The sequence below is a fragment of the Dufourea novaeangliae genome, unplaced genomic scaffold, assembly GCF_001272555.1.
Source record: "Dufourea novaeangliae isolate 0120121106 unplaced genomic scaffold, ASM127255v1 scaffold443, whole genome shotgun sequence".
In the NCBI taxonomy this organism is placed as follows: Eukaryota; Metazoa; Arthropoda; class Insecta; order Hymenoptera; family Halictidae; genus Dufourea; species Dufourea novaeangliae.
Window position 1 is genome coordinate 356,505 of NW_015374322.1, and position 21,771 is coordinate 378,275.

Sequence of the window (21,771 nt, forward strand, 5' to 3'; positions counted from 1 at the left end):
TATACATAACAGTATACAATAGTATATAATAGTATTCGATAGTATACGATAGTATATGATTGTATATGAAGTATAAGAAATAGCGTATGCAACAAATATTAAATATTTACCTTTATAACTGTATAATATACGAGTCGAACGGCAAAAATCATTCGCGCGACGGTTCCCTTATATTCACGGACACCCTGTATATCTGTACGTGGGAGTGGTTGTGCCGACCGCAAGAGGATCGGTTGAGAGCCCCTGTCCTTTCTCTCACTAGTACCGGGTATAGTGGGGGATCGACAGTAGGCGAGGAAGGGAGTTTCTCATGCACGGTCTTTGCGGGCGTACTTTTCACCAGTCGTGAACGCTGTCAGTGAGCGTCAGTCTCGAAGGAGTGGTCCTGGTGGTGTCCTCGTTTGCGCGACGCCAGGATCCAGGCATTGTCCTTTGTGAGAGAGTCCGGTGTCCCTTCGATCACGCGTCGCTCTTTTTAGGGCCAGAAATTCCGACTCGTTGACTATTTTACGGGCAGAACGGAAACACACGCGAGTGTAAACGGAACTACCCCGTGGACCTGATTGTTCGACAGCTGGATTTTCGTTGCGTAATTGATCGATCGATCAATAACCATTCATCAACTGCTGTTAACTGTTCCATAGAGCACCACTGTATACCCTTTTCTCACTATGACCGAGTTCGATCGATCTGCTACTCCAAACTACAACCTACTACACTACAATCAAATTCGGACTTGAAGATCAACAAACTGGACCATTTAGTTTTTGCAAAGTGTATCGAAGAAGATGTGACACCCAGGATTATCGTTAATCTGATAATTCAGTCGGAGTTCACGAAGGATCCAGGATACAATAAAGGGTTACAAAACTTCTATTAGATAGTAAAGATTGATTTTTGATGTTCAAACTGTGATCAACGGAGTCTTTTATTACCCAAGAATCGAAATAGTACCCGCGAATCACGATTTCCAATCGGGGCGAGTCTAAAAATAGCCGCGAGCATCACTTATTTTTCTCTTTGCTAGAATCTGAATTTAACTCTGCAGTCGAGAAAAGAAGAAAAAACACGATAGAGTTCTGAAGCATGCACGTTGAGAATTCCTAAGTGTACACGAGGATCCTCGAGGAATTTCACGGGAAAAGACCGCGAACGCGAAAATCCGGGGAACACACGTGCTTGTCGGCGTGATTCACAGCTCGAACACGCTCTCGAGATTTAAACCGAGCGGACAGTCTCCCGACGCCGCCGATCGCAGACGGAAGCAGTCTTCGGCACGAAAAGAGTGTGTCTGTGTCCATCGATCTTCTGGCTGGATGGATGCCAGATCCGCGCGGCGGGTTCTCGAATTTCACGTTCCCACGGTGTATGTCCTAGCGGGCCCTCGGTGAAAAACGAGAGTGTCCGATGAATTACGAGTGAACGTGACTCGGGGCCGGGGTATGGTGTGCAATTAATAAGCGTGCGGCGTAATGTGTGACTGGTGAAAAGCGTGGAAGAAACGTGGCAGAAAGTGGCCAGTTACGATGAATCATGCCCAAGGTCGGGCCCGTTGGATGAAAGTTCGCTTGGCTATTGTCCCCCCCTGAGCAACAATCTCTTTTCCATGCTAACCTGGCTAGGCCTACCGGTAGCTCCAGTTAACCGTTCGATGGCGAATGGTCACTTCTGACCTCTATTGCATGGTATCTTTTCCTAGACTGTTGGATCTTCGACGGCTAAAGGATAGTACCTAGCGAGATCTGGTTACAATTGGTAGCTAAAGAGATGAAAGTCAGGAGCTATCCTGGTCGACCGATCCTGACTATTGTCCCCTTCTGAGCAAGAATCTTTTGTCCATGCTAACCTGGCTAGGCCTATCGGTAGCTCCAGTTCACCGTTCGATGGCGGATGTTCCAGTTTGACACCTAGTACATGGTATCTTTTGCTTGACTGTTGGATATTCGACGGCTAAAGGATAGTACCTAGCGAGATCAGGTTACAATTGGTTGCTAAAGATATGAAAGTCAGGAGCTATCCTGATCGAGCGATCCTGACTATTGTTCCCTTCTGAGCAACAATCTCTTTTCCATGCTAACCTGGCTAGGCCTACCGGTAGCTCCAGTTCACCGTTCGATGGCGGATGTTCACGGTTGACACCTAGTACATTGTATCTTTTGCTTGACTGTTGGATATTCGACGGTTAAAGGATAGTACCTAGCAAGATCAGATTCCAGTTGGTAGCCAAAGAGATGAAAGTTAGGAGCTATCCTGGTCGAGCGGTCCTAGAGGACCCAGAATTGCTCTTGGACCCGGACGCAACTCGAGGTAGAGCCATGGAATTGCTTTATGAGGCCAGCTGGCGCGAGTGTGGAGTGAACTGGACCAGTAACGGGCGTAACAAAGTTACCAGGGAGCAGGAAGAGAAGTACAGGCAACCGTACGCGGAGGTGATCTCTCAACTGGAGGGTGTGCTGGAGGGTAGCCGGGTCAGCTCGAGCGCAAGAGAGGACTCGGAGTCGAGAAGATCGAGCAGCACCGGCACCACCGACAGCGAGTCCGAGGTGAATCAGAGTGGCAATAATCAAGGTGGATTCCTTATACCGAGGCCGAGGCTGATCGTACCGGTTCACACCTACGCCAGGAGACGGCGGACCGGCGCCCCACCGCCAGCGAGGAGGCGACAAATACGGGAAGGTATTTGGAGAGTTTTGGTATACCTTGTTTAAACCGTGTGGAAAATTTTGTAAATTGAATATTACAGTGGAACGACGATTAGCGGAATTAGTAGGCAGACAAATCCGTTCGGAAAACCGGTTTTTCGGATAACACTGGTCAACAGCCATCTGGACTTCTAATATTCAGTAGCCGTTTCTTGTAGATTTTTGTGCCCTGAATACGAATCTGCAACTGGTTTTTCGCCAGCGCCATCAGTTTTCGAGAAATTTGATTTGGAAAAGAAATGAAAACTTTTCTCCGAGACCCTTACTTTTTGAAATAAAGTGAAAAATATCTGCACCGAATGGTGCGCTTCGGGTGTCCTTTCTTTTTTTATCGTTGATTAAACATGTATAAATGTTCATAATGCAATAACTACATATACTATTTTATTCGGCAGAGTTTATAAAATAGTTTGACGCAACAATCAACCGAATAACTATTACTGTTCGAACACAGAAAATGTTCAAACTTGAAAATTAGACGTTTGTTCAAAATAAACTTTTTTAAACACTGAGAGTGCTGGCAGAAAACTTTGTAGATTCGTATTCAAGGCACAAAAATCTTCAATAAACGTCTATGAAATGTTAGAAATCTGAAAAAAGTTTTTGTTGAACGGTGTAATCGATGCATGAGAACCAAAAGTTCAACACGTATGGTAAAACGATTAGAAACGAGGTAAGACCAGGAACAAACGTAATAATTTGTCTTTTTGAATCTGTAACTTTTACATTTTGTAAAATTTTGAAAAAATTCTTACACGGTGACAAACTTTGATTATTAGACAACATAATCAAACAAAAAATTGAAATATATTACGTCAGTTTTGTGAAATAAGAGTTTCTTTAAAATAACTTTTATTACTTTTGTCCCTACACCTAGCGACGATTGTTACACCGTATCTAACTTGAAGAAAAACCAATTAATAGAAAAAATGTGTTAAGTCATAATTTTATTTATTCTATAGATAGACATAAACATAAATACAAGCTTATGCTTGTACAAGTTTTATTATATAACACCAAAAATTGCAAAGGATTTTACGAAATTGAAAGATAAAATATAAACTTACGTTTGTTATATTATTTCAATAGTGGAATTATTTTAATAATTTTTATACCTACATATCGCAACAATACCACGGATATAAAGGGATGAACCCTGTCTATTCTAAAATTACAGACATACGAATTTCTAATTAATATTGGAAATAACAACTTTCTTTCACAAATGACGAGTTTACCAAGATTCTTAACAAGATCACTGCAATTATGACACAATTACAGCCATTCTTTTAATAAAAGGAAAGCAAATTACGCAAAGACTTATCAATACACTATGGGTGTTTGAGCAAACTGAAATTTTCGGGAGAGGGAGTAGTGTGATATCTGAAATTTACTATACATTACAGAAGTTTCAAAATTATTGCACCTTGCGTGTCGAGTACATGCTATAAATATGCAAAATCACCAGTTTGTTTATCTTATTACATACTTACTCTTTGACACGTTCACTGCTACACGTCACGTACTTGTAATAATCACAGCCACGTCTTTCGCGTGCAAAAAGTCATACAACTTTTATGTGCATTGCTATTATATAATCACAATGCATAATACTACTTCGTTACATTTTTTTGTGCATATTAAATGTATCAATATGTACTTCACTATTTTTTTAACAAAATATTCGTACAGCATAAATTAAAGATATGTTCTTGAACTTTTGTTTGGCAAACATAATGAATTACTTATTGGTATACCTAATATTTCATAAAGAAGATACATTCGGTTAAATAAACACAGTAATCTGTGACGTTAGTTTCCAAAACAAAATGCTGCTGGCGAGCATCTGATTGTGACACAGTGAATGTCACGCGTGACAACGAAATTTCGTTTATTTAACAGCTTACAAATGAAAATTGTTTGTCAACTATTGTCTACAAGTTGCGTCACTCATATATGAGTGACACAATATTCAATGTCCTAGTATAGTTAAACAGATTTTTATACAAAATGATTTATTGACTCCTCTATTGACTGTCGAGAACATGTAAATTTCTGGTAATACATATAGCGTCACTGGAATATTTAACGTCTAAACTGTCATACCTCGCCTAATTTTGTTAATTAGAGATTCAGTGCTTATTAGTAAAGTAACACGAAAAAATGCATGAAAAATGAAATTCGGTCATGTGACATCAGACAGTTAAATAAAAATATTGTTCTTGTGTTACTAAGGCTTTACACATAAAAATTCCAAAACCAGCAGCTTTTATCAACCACCTATATCAGGTGTTGGAGTTTTTATTTAATATCAACAAGAAGTTCAGTTATTTACAAATATAAAACAAAACGTGACAAACTCTTAGAAACGTCACGTTTCAAGAAACACACATAATTCCATTCGATTTAATCGCAATTATTGATTAATAATTTACATACATGTTGCCTAGCAATACCTTTAATATTCAATTCAACGCATTTCTCACTTATTTATGTATATATACGTATATTGCTTTAGTATTTGACTAATTGATCTCTAATACAATTCCATTATCAAGGTTACTAATACATTCGGAATGATAAAAAAATTAGTTACGGTTTGTCCCTAAGTACGTAAGATACGGGAATTCATCGACACATTTTTCTTGTCAAAACTACCTAACATTTTTGCTTCAGGGATTGACAAACTGCCAAATAAATGGGAAAAAGTTGTACTTAGGGAAAGGTAGCCGAATTTGAACCATCGCCTATGGTTGGACCACTACTGTAACTTGTCATGTGTAAGCAATTTGCGCCGTATAATAGGCAATATATGTTGCTTATGTACTAAGTTAGTTAATGGAATCACCACTATCATACAAATATTGCTTACACATAAGAAGTTACCGTAGTGGTCAAACCTTGGCGATGATCCAAATTCGTCAATTTACCCTTAATATGTAATGGAATGCGGAATACGTTTTAAATGAAGTTATTTTGTAACTTGTTTAGAAAAGTAATAGAATTGTTTCCAAAGAACGGCAATTACTTATGACTCGACCCAATATTTTATGCTATTCCTAAAATAGCCGATGAAAATGAATGTCTGCATAAATATGAGCGGTCTAATTATAACAAACGCTGATAGCAGTAAGTGTCGTGAAAAATTGCTACTTTTCTAAGTACGTTGAAACACGTAAAAAGAACAAGAAATTTGTTTGAATGCCACTTTTTTCAACTATCTGTAACGTCGACATTGGTCTCAGTGCACAGAGGAATCGAAGTAGAACATCTTGAACGAATTCAATGGATTACATATTCCGAATGGAATTAATCAGCCATCGACCTGGCATCGATACATTCATCGACACGCCTCTCGCGTTCAGAGCTTTCAGCGTATCGTCTGCAAAAGAGACACCATCTTTTCGCACTCATACGAAAGTAGACTCAAAACTTTACGACCTAACACAAAAGAAGTAGGTATATTAAGAATTTGTTTTTACGTTATGTTTCAACATAGTTCCCTTTCAAGTCTCTACACTTGGTCTATCGATGTCATAATGCCATAATCACCATCCGGCAAAATTTCACGTTTTGGTCTGTAAAATATGAGGTTTAATGAAAAAGTTCCTGGAGTATTTATTTATTTCAGAAAATATTTATTTATTCATCAATATTGATATGGTCCCCTTCAAAGTGTAGTCCTCCATCAACACATAGGGGAAAGGTGTCTAAAACGATCCCTTTAAGGCATAATTTATATAAAAGATACAAATGCTCATTATTTAAATAAAAGTAAAGTAGTTTTTGTAAGTTAGTCTATCTATCTTATCATTGGCTTAAATAAAGTTTTGCTACCTGATCAATTATATTTTTTATTCACATTTTTTTGAAGGCATAAGTAAGGATCATACAGAATTGGTTGTTTGGGGTCATATCAACCCTACTAGGGAGGAATGATATGACCCCAAACAACCAACTCACATTCAGTGGTTGAATATAACCTCAATTTGTTACATGCGGTAACGAAACATTAATTAACTTATTATTGAATTGTGGTTAAATCCGCGCAAGAAGCAGTTGTCACATTAAACCGTTTATGACAAAAGTTACACAATATTGAAAACGACCTTATCTTAGATAAATCGCAGTTATTTTTAATTTTTCTTGTGGACAACACACAGAGCACTGATATTCACATGGCACTTCGAGCACCGACTAATGACGTGCGGGGAGAACTATTGTAGAACGACATTACGATATAGCACCACTAATAACCACAGGGCATCCAGGAATCATTTTACCCCGAGGGATCGTTTTAGACACCTTTCCCCTATATGCCGACGTTTTTTCCAAATCTCAAAACACATTCGAAATGCACTTTTTGCTATAGCTTTCAGCACTCACTATACTTCACTACTTGTTTGTGAATTTCTGTCAAAAAAAAAACACTCTAATGATGCCTCAGTCACCTTATTCTTTTTCCTATTCCTAAAAATGAAGAGAACCATGAAAAAACAATGTTTGGCTACCATAGGGAAAATAAAAGCAAAATCGTTGAACGAGCTGAAGGCAATATCGAAAAGTACGTTTCAGAAGTGTTTTGAGGATTGAAAAAGCCCTGGCATAATTGTATTATATCTGATGGAGACTACTTTGAAGGGGACCATATCAGTATCGATGAACAAATAAATTTTTTTTTAAATAAATCAATATTCCGGGAATTTTATGAATAAATTTGTACTCCGTTACGGCTGTTCAGCTCACACATCGACAGTTTCGATGTCTCACAGTGCAGCTTTGAATTGGTAACCTCTTCTCCATGGTTACCGGATCTAGCTCCATAGGATTTCCACTTATTTTTAATGCTCGGAAACCACATGGGAAAACAACTTGTTTTGTCGACTGAGAAAGTTATTTGGAGAATTATTTTGCAAACCAGAACGAAGAATTTTACTACATCGATGGGCCAAACAAGGGGTCCAGTGCACAGAGCGGCTATGCTACAGCAGTATCATTGTGAGATATTAAGGCTTTTATGAAAAGTAATGTACATAATAGTATACTGTGATTGTACATAGTAAGTTCTTTATTTTGGCCTCTTTGGCTTACGAATGGCTTACAATTCCTTATACTCACATCCTTCCATACTTTTTTTAGCATCCAACAGTTACACATTAGCCCAGGGGTCGGCAAACTTTTGAGTCCGAAGAGCCAAACCAGTCCCTTACGACAATTTAAAAATTATTTGAGAACTATAAATATATTTTTATAAATAAGGTAAATTTAAAGTAACATTATAACAAGTTATAATATTCATTATATCTTTATTAAATGAAGAAACAATCTCAGAAAAATTGTTCGCATTGATTGTATTTTTATTTTTAATTGTACTCCAGAGCCACATGTAAGCACAGTTGGGCAGAGTTTTATTCGAATAATATACAGTGAAAAGCAGCAGTATCTAAGAGTGTCGTCCTGAGCTTTAAACAGTTAATAAGATTAAATAATTGTTCGACAAATGTCGATTCATTTATAAAGAATTATTTTATATTTTATATTTTATATTTTATTATAAAAATTGAAAATTCCACGTTCAAACAATTAAAAATGACGAAATACTTTTATCTTTTATTCGTTAATCGAAACTTTTTATCTAGATAATAAGTTTGCCCATCTCTGCATGTAAGTACCCAAAGAGCCGCACTTGGCTCGCGAGCCACAGTTTCCGACCCCTGCACTAGCCTAACAAACACTTCTCTTATCGTACCCCGTTCTAATACACCTAACTCTAACTCTAACTTTAGTGTTTCTTATTTATCCTTTTCCTTTCCACCTTTTAACCAGTTAGCTACCTTCTCGCAACATCTTCCCTCTACTGTTTTCCCAGTTTCCTCTTCACCCTCTTACGCCCCCACATTCTTCTGTATAGTGTTTCAACGTTCCCTCCCTTTCTTCGGAAGTCTCACATTTCCTTTTCTCCTCTTCCATTCAAAATCTACTCGCTTCTTCCATATTTCCTGTAGTGATTGTATATACAGGGTGTCCCAAAAAGATGGGACAATCCGCAACATGCATATTACTCATGCAAATACAAATCGAAAAGTGCTTGACTGTTTTGTAATCTGAAGCTCCATTTCCGAGATATTAACAGTTGAATGAACTCCAATCAGCTGAACAGTGGGCCACACAATACGCACAAACACGGTCAGCCAAACGCACGACTCAAATCACTGTTCTCTGCTTTTTGACTGACCCACCGCTCAGCTGATTGTAGTTCGTTTAACTGTTAATATCTCGGAAATGGAGCTTCAGATTACAAAACAGCAAAGGACTTTTCGATTTGTATTTGCTTGAGTAATATACATGTTGCGGATTGCCTCATCTTTTTGAGACACCCTGCATATACACCAGAGTACAGGCAGGAAATTAGCCACGTAGTTATAAATTAAGTGTAAAGTACTAGACACCACAGGATGCCAAAATTAATAAAATTCTAATTTAACAACATTTTGTGGTATAGCTTCATCTTGCAATGTCCCCAGTCATATGTAAGAATGTAAGGATTCGAAAGAAGAGTATGTTTTAAAAATTCTTAAAACACAGCTCCTATGTTAGATAGCGACGTTTTCAATCCACTTTCGTAACGATCGAAACTGAAGTCCGTTCGATAGTTGCTCCATATTTCCCATCACGGAAAAGCATATCGGATACGCTCAATTCTTGACAGAAACTCGAAGTGAAATTAACCCACCATTGGCACACCATTAACTCGTTTATCTGCACTCGCAACGCTTCACTAACCGTCTACGCTTAATATGCGAAAATACTTATTTATACACCCAAATAGAATAATCTTGGCTGGAATTAACTCCGCGCGCTGGCTTCGTATCAACTTGTTTATTTTTCTCAAGGCTTTCCTTCGTCGCACGAAACACAACGTACACTATACTGAACGATACGAGTTTTAAGTATGTTTCTGTATGCCCCAGTTGATTCAGAATCGTGTTGTTCGTAGCCAATTTGCAATAATGTTAATTTATAATTTTTTTCTTTTGTTTATTTACTGTGCTGTGTAATTTTAAATTCATTTTCATACAATTTTTATCTAACGTTGTTTCTCCCGTTTACATCTCAAGAAATCTCTATCTTATGTACATACATATTACAATAATTGTTTGATAACGAAATTTTTCTCATGGGAAATTCGTAATTAATATTTATATTCGTACGTAATATACGTTACTTAATATTTAAAAAATTTTATATCTGCAGTAGACTAATCATTGAATTATCTGATAAATATTTTATTTTGGAGATATTTACAATTTTGTATAATCAATATCAAACTTGTAATATTTGCTTTTTGTGCATAAAGTAGGGAATTTCATACATTGCTATGTTATTCATGTTTTCTTTTGTTTAGAATTTGAGCAGATGCTGATAAACATTTAAAAAGTAAATGCAATTGCCTAAATTACACTAAAATTCGAAGTTAAAAACAAGTCGAAAAATAAAGTAATCGCTTTTTTTTACTCGTAGCATAATAAAACCAATAATAGTTTAAATGAATTTCTATTTAATCTCCGTTTTGAGAATTTGATGTGCAAATGCATACTATGAATTCATTTTTCAAGCACAGAATATTAAACTTTTATTATAAAATGTTTTATTTTACTTTGACTAGTGGAAAGAAAATATTTCGTGACATGAAAACGAAATTGTTTAACTTGACCGACAGAAAACAATGAGGCGACACTCGCATTACACAATAAAGAAATATTCTCCAAATAAAACTAAAAAGTCTCTTCGAAAGTTTTAATTCAGCAAAGAAAATTTTCAATTTATAGCATAAAATTAACAGTTGTCACTATCCCTTTGTAACAAGATACAGAAATGGTTCAGAAGTATGTATACCTTGGTAAACTACCAAATAAAACTAAAAAATCTCTTCGAAAGTTTTAATTCAGAGAAGAAAAGATTCAATTCATAGCAGAAAATTATTCATATATTTTATGAATTATGATGCTTTAAATTGTCCCATGACGAGTCACTGAATGTCTACACTTTTTTTTCTTGTCTCCGCGGACGATCTCGAGGAAGTCGTCTAATCATGAAATTAGATACAATACACACGTAGGCAGTGAACGTCAATTAGACGGTACGTATCCGTGAAGACTGGTTTGCCGAGAGACTCTCGGAGTCTGGATCCGGGTCGAATCTTACGCTCATGAGTCTCTTTGTGAAACAACGTGTTGCGTCTTTGTGACGCTCAGGGAAAGATTCGACCTTGATTTTGTCTTTTAGCAGGCGGACTTTCGTAAATTCCGCGGCCTCGTTTAAAACTAAAAATGAGAAATTATGAACACGTTGACTACCATAGTGGTCACCGATGACTGGTACCACTAAATTACACGAAGAAACATTAAATTTCGAAACAGAAACATTTAACATTTTATAAATATAATTAGTTGCATAGTAATGATGAAAGTATCGAACGTTCGGGTCAACACGTAAATACTTGTATTGTTAATAACTTTGGCGGCAAGCTGTTGACTGGAAAATGTGAAAAGGAAAGGAGAGGGAGAGGGAGCGTTTCGTCCTGGGCCTGCTAGTGGACTCGTCAGTAAGGCTTTCTAGCAGACCCTGCCTTAGACGCGGGGATATACGATGGTCGGTTAAGGACGTATATATACGAACGAGGAAGGTTTCAGGTAGTTGCGGGAAAGGTGTCAACTAGGTAGACCTCTGATGGCGAATCTAGGAAGGAAGGTAGTGCCGCCACAATAACAATCACCTAAATATATGTATTTTATCATGATAATTAATGTCCTAATTGTGGCATTCAACGTGTTACAACAATACGTTTTTATTTGATTAATTTACTATTACAACATAAACATGGTTACTTAATCGTACATATTGATTCATTATTTTATGAACTTTTATTAATTTGTATGGTAATTTATTTGACCTTAAACATAAACTAATGCGTTAACTTCCACTATTTTTATTGGCTTTGTTTATAATTTTAACACAAATATTGTCATTTTACGTCATAAATATCCAATGTCAATTATTTTAACGTGCATAATAATAAAATTCCGTGGTCTAATAAATTGATATTACAATATATTATACCTACTATACATTAATATATATAGTATATTATATTAATATTGCAATATATATTACAACATAAATCAATACATTAGTTTTAAAGATCAGGGAGCTTTGAAAGAAGTGTTCGACGAATATAAAGGGAATTCATAAATGATAAAAAGACACTAAAGTACAAATGCAAAATTTTACATTTTATCCGAATAAATATGTGTAATAAAACCCATACGAAATGTTTGAATCAGTGTAAATCTATTATTTTTTTTAAGCTAACAAATTTGAAATACAGATTAATATTTATACGTACAATTTAATCAAAACATCTACGGTCCTGTGTGTCGACAGCAAATTTTCAAACGATCTCAATATGTTCCAGAGAACATACAATAACGCCATCAAAACTGTCATAGTTCCGTAAATTATTATCTACCGACTCTAATCCATTACCCAACAATCTAAAAAACTGTGTTTAGGTTCAGCGATACTGTCGCAAGGCCAACGTTACTGAACTAAGTATTGTCAGCTGTTACGTTCCACTTTCATTTTTTTATGTATTCTTCTAAGGCTAAAAATCACTCACAAGAAGTGATACCAAACCTGATTTTAAACATGAATTAGTTGTAAAAGCAGCTAATTTATTATTAGTAAATAGCGAACATTTACGTAAACATAGAGTTTTATAAATGTATTTACAAAATTTAAAACAAAACTGAATATTTACTTCCATTAAATCATGAAATATAACAAATATCTGATTGAAGTTTTAGAGAATTTTACAGAAACGTAAATGTTATAAATGCATAAAACCTATCCCTAGTCGTTAATTCTCATTTTCATAGAATATTTTACGAAATACAGAGTTTAAAAAAGGAAAACTTCGGTTCTGCGGATTAGGAATTTACTATAAATATAGAAAACATATAAATAAGTCGAATAATGCGTAAGATCTACGTATTATCGAATGAAAGTAGATAATAATAAGATGGAATGTAATTTATTCGTGTCACGCTTCATTTAGGAAATAATTAAGTTGAATTTTCGACCAACTGCATCTCCACTATAGTCCAATTTTAAGTCAGTCAGTTACAACGACACGATATTATATATTAAATAAAAATTTTTCATTTAACTTGAAAAAGTACAATTCCAGAGATGATCAGTTCGATCTTAATCTTTCAGCATATTAGGCAATTTGAAAGTTATTGCGGCATATTTGTTTATACATGTAAAATAAACAATATGTACTATAAATATAGCTCGCTAGAAACACTTTTATACGTAACTTGTACAGATTTTCAAATTATTATTCCGTTGATGGGGAATACTATTTTCAAAGTGTTATTTATAATTCTGCAACGGGTAATATGAATTATATTATAAAAATTGCCTGTATTTACAAAAGACCTGAGTGTGCAGATAGTTTTTTTATCTACATAGTTTCAAGTAAACAGACCAAAATGTTATGTATCTAGAATTCATGTTAATTCTACAAGTATTTAGCCTGCTACAAAAATTAATTGCAGCTATTCTACGTATCTTGCAATTGTATCGGGTATAATAATGATGATCTTAACGTGTTCAAATGTCCATTTATTTCTCACCAACCTGGTACATCGAGGAAAAAATACGATTGCATACTAGCCTTCTAAGGAACGAAAGAGTTGATGTACATAACAAGCGATCTTATTAGCTGAAACGATAGCAACAATTAAGAAGTTCTTCGCAAATATGGCAACCGCAGGTTGTTTGAATACGATTTCCATAGCAGTTACTATAAACAGAAACATGAGGTCCCGATAAAATCATACCAATTGCAATTTTCTACTTTCTGGAGCACGGAGTCACGGTTTCCCCGTCGACTCGATTTCATGGGAAACGCTATGTTATTGTGCAGTTTACCGCCGCGTATTGTTTTTATTCCCTCGCCGGAATCTCTCATTTGTTATTCACATAAATCCACTCTCTTGGAACTTTCACGCTTTTCGAACGCGTATCGATGCTGTTTTTTGTGCCTTTTTTCTAAGTCGATCGGAATCGCGAAACTGCATGATGGAAATAGGGATCGTTCGGAAAATTTGCAATTTCAATGTGCAGGAAAACTGTGAATTTTTCCTCTCTTGTTCTGTTACTTTGCTTTCTTAAGAAAAATACGTCGTCATAAAAACAGGTATTAAAAAAGTTTATTTCCTTCTGAAATGTACACATTCGATCTATCTCCTCATTCCCATCATCTATCTCCTCGAATATCTCCGAAATTTTTTGTGATACCGGAAAGTGTTTCAAACAATAGTTGAACGATATCGAGGGGGGCATAATTTGATGTCGATAGTTTCTTTGTAAGTACAGGCGTCGGTCGAGGACATATGAAGATCAACATTATTTTTTTTAAATAGAACCATATATTTTTTAATACATTCCGTGGAAAAAATTATGAATCTATTTGCGTCGAGAAACCATTAGTTTAGAAGATATTTTAATTTCAAAATTACATGCGACGTCTACGGACGTATTTGTGAGCATCAACTTTATGACGGTAAACATCGTATCGCCAGTACCACTACGCCAATTATTGAATTACAATATCTCCTAAACTAATGGTTTCTCGGTATAAATAGGTTACTTACTTTTTACAGAGAATGACGAGCTGCATCGATCAATGCATTAAAAAATATATAGTACTATTTAAAAACATAAAGTTGACCTTCATATGTCCTCTACGCCTCCACCTACAAAAAAACTATTGACATCAAATTCGGTCCCCCTTGATACCATTCAACTTTTGTTTGAAACACTTTTCGATATCACAAATAGTTTCAGAGATATTCGAGGGGATCGATCTAAATGGGACACCCTGTATCTATTCCTTGAATTACAAATTGCACGTCGATCGATGACAAGTGCTCTAATCCGCTTCAAGTTTTCACGTTTCTCACGTTCCTACGGGGAAACAGATTTTTAATTGGAGAGATCTAGCGCAGTCGCTTCGATCCTTGATCGACTCACCGCTCGTTTCTGGATGACACCGGTTCCCCTGGTTGTTCTTGCCGATTGGCAACCATCGTCGCAGAGAAAGTCCCACGACCGTATTTCAAGGATAATGAAAAACTAATTAAGAGGAATGGAATTGTGTCCGTCGTAACGGCGGTTTCAATCCGACCGCGGGTTTTTCCTCTTTCCGAGAGGCGACGACTCGACGATCTTCAAACGGATTCTTTCGAATGTTTCTTTCTCTTATGACAATGTCACTTTTCTTTCTCCTCATAGAATTATAAAATTGGTGATGCTTTTCAGTGTTGAGCGTTATTAAAACAAAATTTGATTCATTATTCGATTTCAGTATTGGTCAACAGTAGTTATACGTTATCTGTTTAGAAATAGTAACGAATAATCTAACTAGTTGTTATTAGTGAATAACGACTAAATCAATATTATATATTATTTGGAATAACTGTTGGCCAACAGTGTTCTTAGTGTTTCCCTAAAATTTTCAAATATTTATTAGGTATATTAATTATTTGTACAACGTATAATTAAGCCTCTACCATGATCTTCTGTTGAATAATAATATACAATAGTTACGACAAAATTGTATTCTATATTTGTGTATTATTTGTGTGTATGATATGTATAATAAACACCAAACAAAATTTTGTTTAGAATTTTTGAATAAGAAATAACGACACAATAGCCAAACAGCTGATAGATATTTTCCACTGAGTCATTCCGTGGTTGATTTTTTCACGTCCACACCGTTGGACCTAGAACAAAAAGAAAAAAACAAAACATTGTCATCTACACACCAAATACTAGAGAAGTACCCCAAATTTCGAAAAAATATTAATTTTTGAAGAAATGACGAACATTCGAAAACAATTCTTTTTTTGCTAAAAAATTTCTCATTAAAATGTTAATTGCACAAAGAGTTTTCAGTACTTTCCAAAAATCATGGGTACTTCTTTAGTATTTAGTATCTAGATGACAAAACTTTTTGTTTTTTGGTTCAAGGCCTAACAGTGTAGACGTAAAAAATTCCACTGGGGCATTCCGCAGTGCAGACGTAAAAAATTCCACTGCGGAATGCCTCAGTGGAATTTATGTATATACACGTACGATCTTATACTACATTTTTGATAATGTTCATAAATTTCTTCAAACTCACTTCCAAAATTATCCTGTCATTTTTGGCCTATCATCGTGGCGTTACTTCTTAAGAGGGGAGCATTGCTCAAACAGCTAAAAATGAACGGATTTTTGGAATTTATTCTGAAAAAAGTATTAAATCAATCTCTTTGAAACTTTGAGAATACTTTATTGTACAATTCAACTTAATACAGAAATTTTTATTTTCACGACAAATTAAGAAATATTATTATTATAAGGACTTATGTGCAGCCCGTGAGCAAGAAAAATGATTCACGCCGGGGTATGTAACTAACAGAATATTCAGCCAACTGTCTCAGCCTTGCACTTACATATCTTTAACATCTGCTTCGCAGCATGAACCTATTTTGAAGTTAAAAATTGCAAAATTGAAAAAATTATAACATTTTTTAGAAAACTGGTAACTTTTTTCAAGTAAAAGGTGCTAAAAAAATATGATTTATTGAAACAATAAAATGGAATAAAATCATAAATGTAGGTTCATGCTGTGAAGGAGAGGTAAACGCTAGAACTACCAGCATTACATATATACTATATGAAATTGTATAATTGTATAATACAATAATATACAGAATATACATATAAGACAATCTAGCATCACATACCATAAAATAAAATCTGTAATCAATTAAAAGCCCACAGAAAATTCCGTCAAAAGCACCATTATAATTTCAGTAATGGTAAAATAGTAAATCCGTATCATTTTGACGGATTTGGTAGTTCTAGTGTTAAAGAATATGTACACGCAATGCCTGCTCAGTTGGTTGAATATTTTTTTAGTTATATTCCCCGGCGCGGAACACCGTCTTTTGCTCACCGGCTTGACATAGATCGTTACAACGATAATATTTATGGATTTGTCGTAAAAATAAAAATTTCTGTATTCAACTTAATCGTACAATAAAGTATTCTCAAAGTTTCAAAGAGATTAGTATAATAATTTCTTCACAATTTTTTATGTTCTTGTCTAAAACAGCACTTGGTATATTATTGGAAGAGAAAACTAACAGTTTTGGAAAGGTATGAAAGTAAAATTATCTATGTTTATCTAATCTGTCAGAATAGAAGTAATCCGATTGCTCAATAACCGTGAATATTTTGGTTGCCTACACAACGGTTAAAACACCTCTGAATGTCGAGTCCAGCTAGGTCCGTTTACCAAACACACTGACAAGAGCAAGAACTCGTAAAGATCGGTAAAAAGAAAGTAGTCACGCGTACCCTTGACAACGAGTGCCGGGTATGTACACACATCGTCGTCGGCTAATGACGTTCTCGTTGCTAAAAACACGGATGTGTCGACCTAATTTGCGACGGCGGCGCGTCGCGGGATACAGCCGGCAAGAAAGAGAAAAAAGAAGCCGCGATGGTCTGCTTTCGCAAACCCGCTAATCAAGGTTCGCCGGCGGTGACGTAAAAGTTTTCCCGGTTGATAGTGTGGGACATGAAAGGAGAATGTCACACTGTAGATACATACACTGACGTGCAAACTCGACTTCCACTAGGGACAAAAGTGGCTTAGGAAAAGGGCCTCCTACCACTTGATAAATTTATTTCAAATACTGAAACAAATGTTAGACCAAATGTTAATTTATCATACATGTAATTCCTGAGACCCAGTGGTAGGAGACCCTTCTCCTACGCCACTTTTTCCCCTAACGGAAGCCGTGGTTGCACGTCAGTATACACTTAGGAGCAAACTCGGCTTCCAGTAGGGGAAAAAGTGACGTAAGGAAGGACCTCCTGCTATTTGGTATCGAGAATTATTGAAATAGATATGTATAGATTGAAAAATAATCTGTGTAATAGAAGGTCCACACCAGAGTTCGAATCCCCACAGGTAGCGAAAAATTTCCGAAGCCAAAAGAAAGTGTGGAATAGAGTGAAGGGGGGGTATAATCATGGACAAGATTAATTTCGGTGCGTGAGACGGCGTATGAAACTTATTTTAATTTTTTTGAAACATTCTTTTCATACTTTCAGTATTTATTTACTATTGTCTAAATATTCAACTCATATTTTTATAATATTTATTTTATATTTTCTGAATATTTATTCTACATTTTCTGAATATTTATTTCACATTTTCTGAATATTTTCCTTACATTTTAAAAATATTTCTTTTATATTCTATGCACATTTAATTTATATTTCTTAAACATTTATTTTACATTTCCTGTATATGTATACAATATTTGGATTCAATATTTATTTCATATTAAAAAGTGTGGCTCGAAAAATATTTTTTCAAATATTTGAAAAACATATTTAACTCATATTTTTGTGCTACTAGGGTAACAACGTTAACCGATTTCGATGAAATTTTGCAGCATGCATATAACTAATATAAATCTAAGAAATGTATTCGTTAAATTTTCATTACCATCTCACATAAAAAAAGTCGCAAAAAGCGACCTTTGCTGTTTTCTTCGCGACTCCGACCAATTACAACTTTCTCAATATTTTGTTAACACATCATTTACTACGCTAATCCCTCTAACTTCACAAAGAAATTCAAGTCACTAGGTCCAATTTTGAAAGAGTTGTTCCGTTTTAAAGGGTGTACGAATACTTTTTTGACCCACTGTAAAAAATTAAGAAGAAAAATTTAGAAATGGGTACCAGTTGCCTACGCAAGGGTTAATAACACCTTTTCTCATTAAATCCCATAATACGCTCGAAACCGTGTGTACGCTCTGTTCGCCACCCGACAAACTCCCCCGTCACACGCAGAGAGACAGAAACAGACAGAAACGAGATCGTCGAGCCGACCGAGGACGATAAACGGCCGGTAGAGCAAGTAAGCGGGGAGTTCAGTTACGCGCGGCACTCGAATGAAAACCTCCACGAGGGTATCGTATGCGAGCCGTGAACTCTTTGTTCTGTTACGTGGTCATGCTAGGTGGTCGTCGTTGGTTCCACACACGGTATACATACACTTCGGGCCTGGACTGCATCCAAAATTATTTTTAACCCTTTTATGCTGAACACATTACCTGCTGGCAGATATTTCAACTGTTAACCCCTCGATAACGATGCTCTTGGGTGTGTTATGACCCGAGTTTTCAAGAGCTTCCTCTGATTCCACATCTTTGGACTACCGTTAGGGACTCAGTTCCTGAACCCTTAAGAGTAACTATCACCGTTTTTTGCACGTGTAAACAGGAAAAATTAACCAAATCTAGAAAAATTGTTGCTATTCGAGTAAACCTATATTTTATATTTAATTGGGTATTAACACAAGTGAAATAGTAATACAAGTAAATACATAGTTAAAGCAAGAACTGTAAAGGGAGCAATTTCTGATCACCTAAATCATATGTCTGTATCTCACTCTAAACTATCGACTTTTACGTATAAATTTCAAAATAGTTAATTATTTAGTAACTTTTTGGAAAATAACTTTTAATATAATAAGCTTCTTATATAGTATCTATGTACTAAACTGATCAGAAATTTGGTTCTGATCAGAAACTGGGTCCGTGACGGTACTACTTTAAGTTTGCAGCTGTTTACATTATATTCCCATCAAGAAGCAGGTAATTCTTAGGGCAATACGTTCTAGAATGCGTTTAGAAGAAATGACACACAAAGGTTAAAAGAACCTTTTATATTCGGTCAACGATGACCCACACATAAGTTTCGATTCACACCTCATCGTTCGTCGATGACCGTCATAGTCATATTTACATGATTATAACTATTTTTAATAATGCAGTAGGACACCCTACAAAGCGGAGGATACGTTCCACGTTATACAAAGTTCGTATTATACGGGACCAAATGTGCAAAAAGTTAAAACTAAATAAAGAAGTTTTTTTGAATATAACAGAAAATAATACGCATTTTATTTCATTAAGTTCATAACAACAGAAACGTGAAAATTGTTCATTATACGTACATAATAACTATTAATTTTTTATTCATGTTATGCGGGGGTAGTAGCACAATCACGTTATACGGGGTTCTACTGTATAGGGCATTTGAAAATTATATGTCACGGCTACGACAGCGTTACCAGTTTCATTACTCCCAATAATGTCTAAATTACTGGAGCAAAATAATACTAAATAGGCAATACATCATCTCACTAAAAAGCCTAATCCCAATGCATCAGTTTGGCTTCCAGAAAAAAACACGCCACGATCGAACAAGGAACATCGACTCTCGAATAAGATCACTGAAGTCCTCGAACAAAAACAATATTGCACCGCTATATTTCTTGATGCAGAGAAAGTGTTTGATAATGTTTGGCATAATGGCTTTTTATATAAGATAAAACTGAACTTTCTCATTGCCTTCTACGATTTAATAAAATCATATCTCGAGGAAGGGACATTTTTTGTCAAAATCCAGGATAGTACCTCCGATATCTACAGAATCAATGATGGCATTCCTCAGGGTAGTGTATTAAGGCCCACCCTTTACATCCTTTATGCAGTCGATATCCCCACTACACCAGATACTACACTACTTACATTTGCTGATGGCACAGTTATATTAACTACTCACGATGATCCTACAATAGCTTCTCAATTCTTACAAAAACACATACAAACACTGTAACGGTGACTAAATCGCTGGAAAATAACTATAAACACCGAGAAATGCAGTCATATCACTTTCACGTTAAGAAAAGGCATTACACCCCCTACGATACTCAATCAACACATCATACTACAACCTAAAACAGTAAAATATTTAGGATTACATCTAGACTCCAAACTTACTTGAAAACAACGCATAAAGAAAAAAATAGAACAAATCAGGCTCAAAAGGAGGGAAATGCACTGACTCACCAACAGACACTATCACCCTAAAATAAACTCTTGATATATAAAACAATCATAAAGCCTATTTGAGCATTTGGAATTCAAGTTTAGAGCATCGCTACCAAAAGTCATCTTACGAAGATTAAATCATTAGAATCCATAATTCTTAGAGCAGTTATTAATGCTTCATAATGATGAAATTCGTAAAGACTTAAACGTAATACCAGTCTCTGATGGAATAACGAGGCTGTGCAGAAAATACAAAACCAGGCTGGAGCATCATCCCAGTACTACAGCCAAGGAACTCTACTCCACTGATCAACCCAGAAGATTACGGAGAAAACACTCGATGGATCTACTACTCTGATTAAAGTGAAATCTTCACAACTTCAACAACAACAAAATTGCATTTAAACAATTATCACTGAAGTTTCTCCAATGGGTCAAATGTCTACGTGCTATTATCATCAAATCATTAAACCAATTTACCGAATGTCCACACCTGGACAAATTGTAAAGACTCGAGAATGAAAGAAATAAAAACCACAGCGTTATTCAACACATAACTGGATCGTTGAAGATTTGCAAAAAAAGGGTCACCACAAAATTGACCTTCAATCTCATATATGAAGTGCCACTCAAATATTTACTTTTATGATTACGCGATCCTTTAGTTTACTTGCAAATCGCATAAAGCTTGAAGAATAAAAAAAACATCCTACGTCAACCGACAAAGAATTTAGTTATTTATTTTGCACCGCTATTTGTGCAGGACATTTAAAACTTATTATTTTCTGCGTTCTTTTATCATATATAGTTAATATTATTCGAATAGTAATGGCTTTGGTAGGCAAATCACTTGTTTCTTGATTTTAATAAGAATTTAAATATTTCTTGCTTGAGAATACCAGACTGCAGGTTTCAAATGTGCTGTTCACTTCGTGAGAGGAAATTAGGCTCTTTTCGTGGAATTGTCCGGTAAAAATTGCTGTAAAGTGTTTGGCAACGCTAGTAGGCTATTAAACATTGCAAAATTT

The 21,771-nt window shown here is 35.6% G+C and overlaps 1 protein-coding gene across 1 annotated transcript in view; it reads left to right on the plus strand.

Annotated features, from left to right (window-relative positions):
- The first annotated feature begins 2,142 nt into the window (after nt 1-2,142).
- The window catches only part of LOC107192869 (cGMP-dependent protein kinase, isozyme 2 forms cD5/T2), a 53,116-nt gene continuing 33,487 nt past the window's right edge, over nt 2,143-21,771 (plus strand). The window contains exon 1 of the mRNA XM_015582218.1: nt 2,143-2,676. Coding sequence (XP_015437704.1) covers nt 2,232-2,676 — 445 coding nt within the window. The 5' untranslated portion in view covers nt 2,143-2,231. The remainder of the gene's footprint in view (nt 2,677-21,771) is intronic.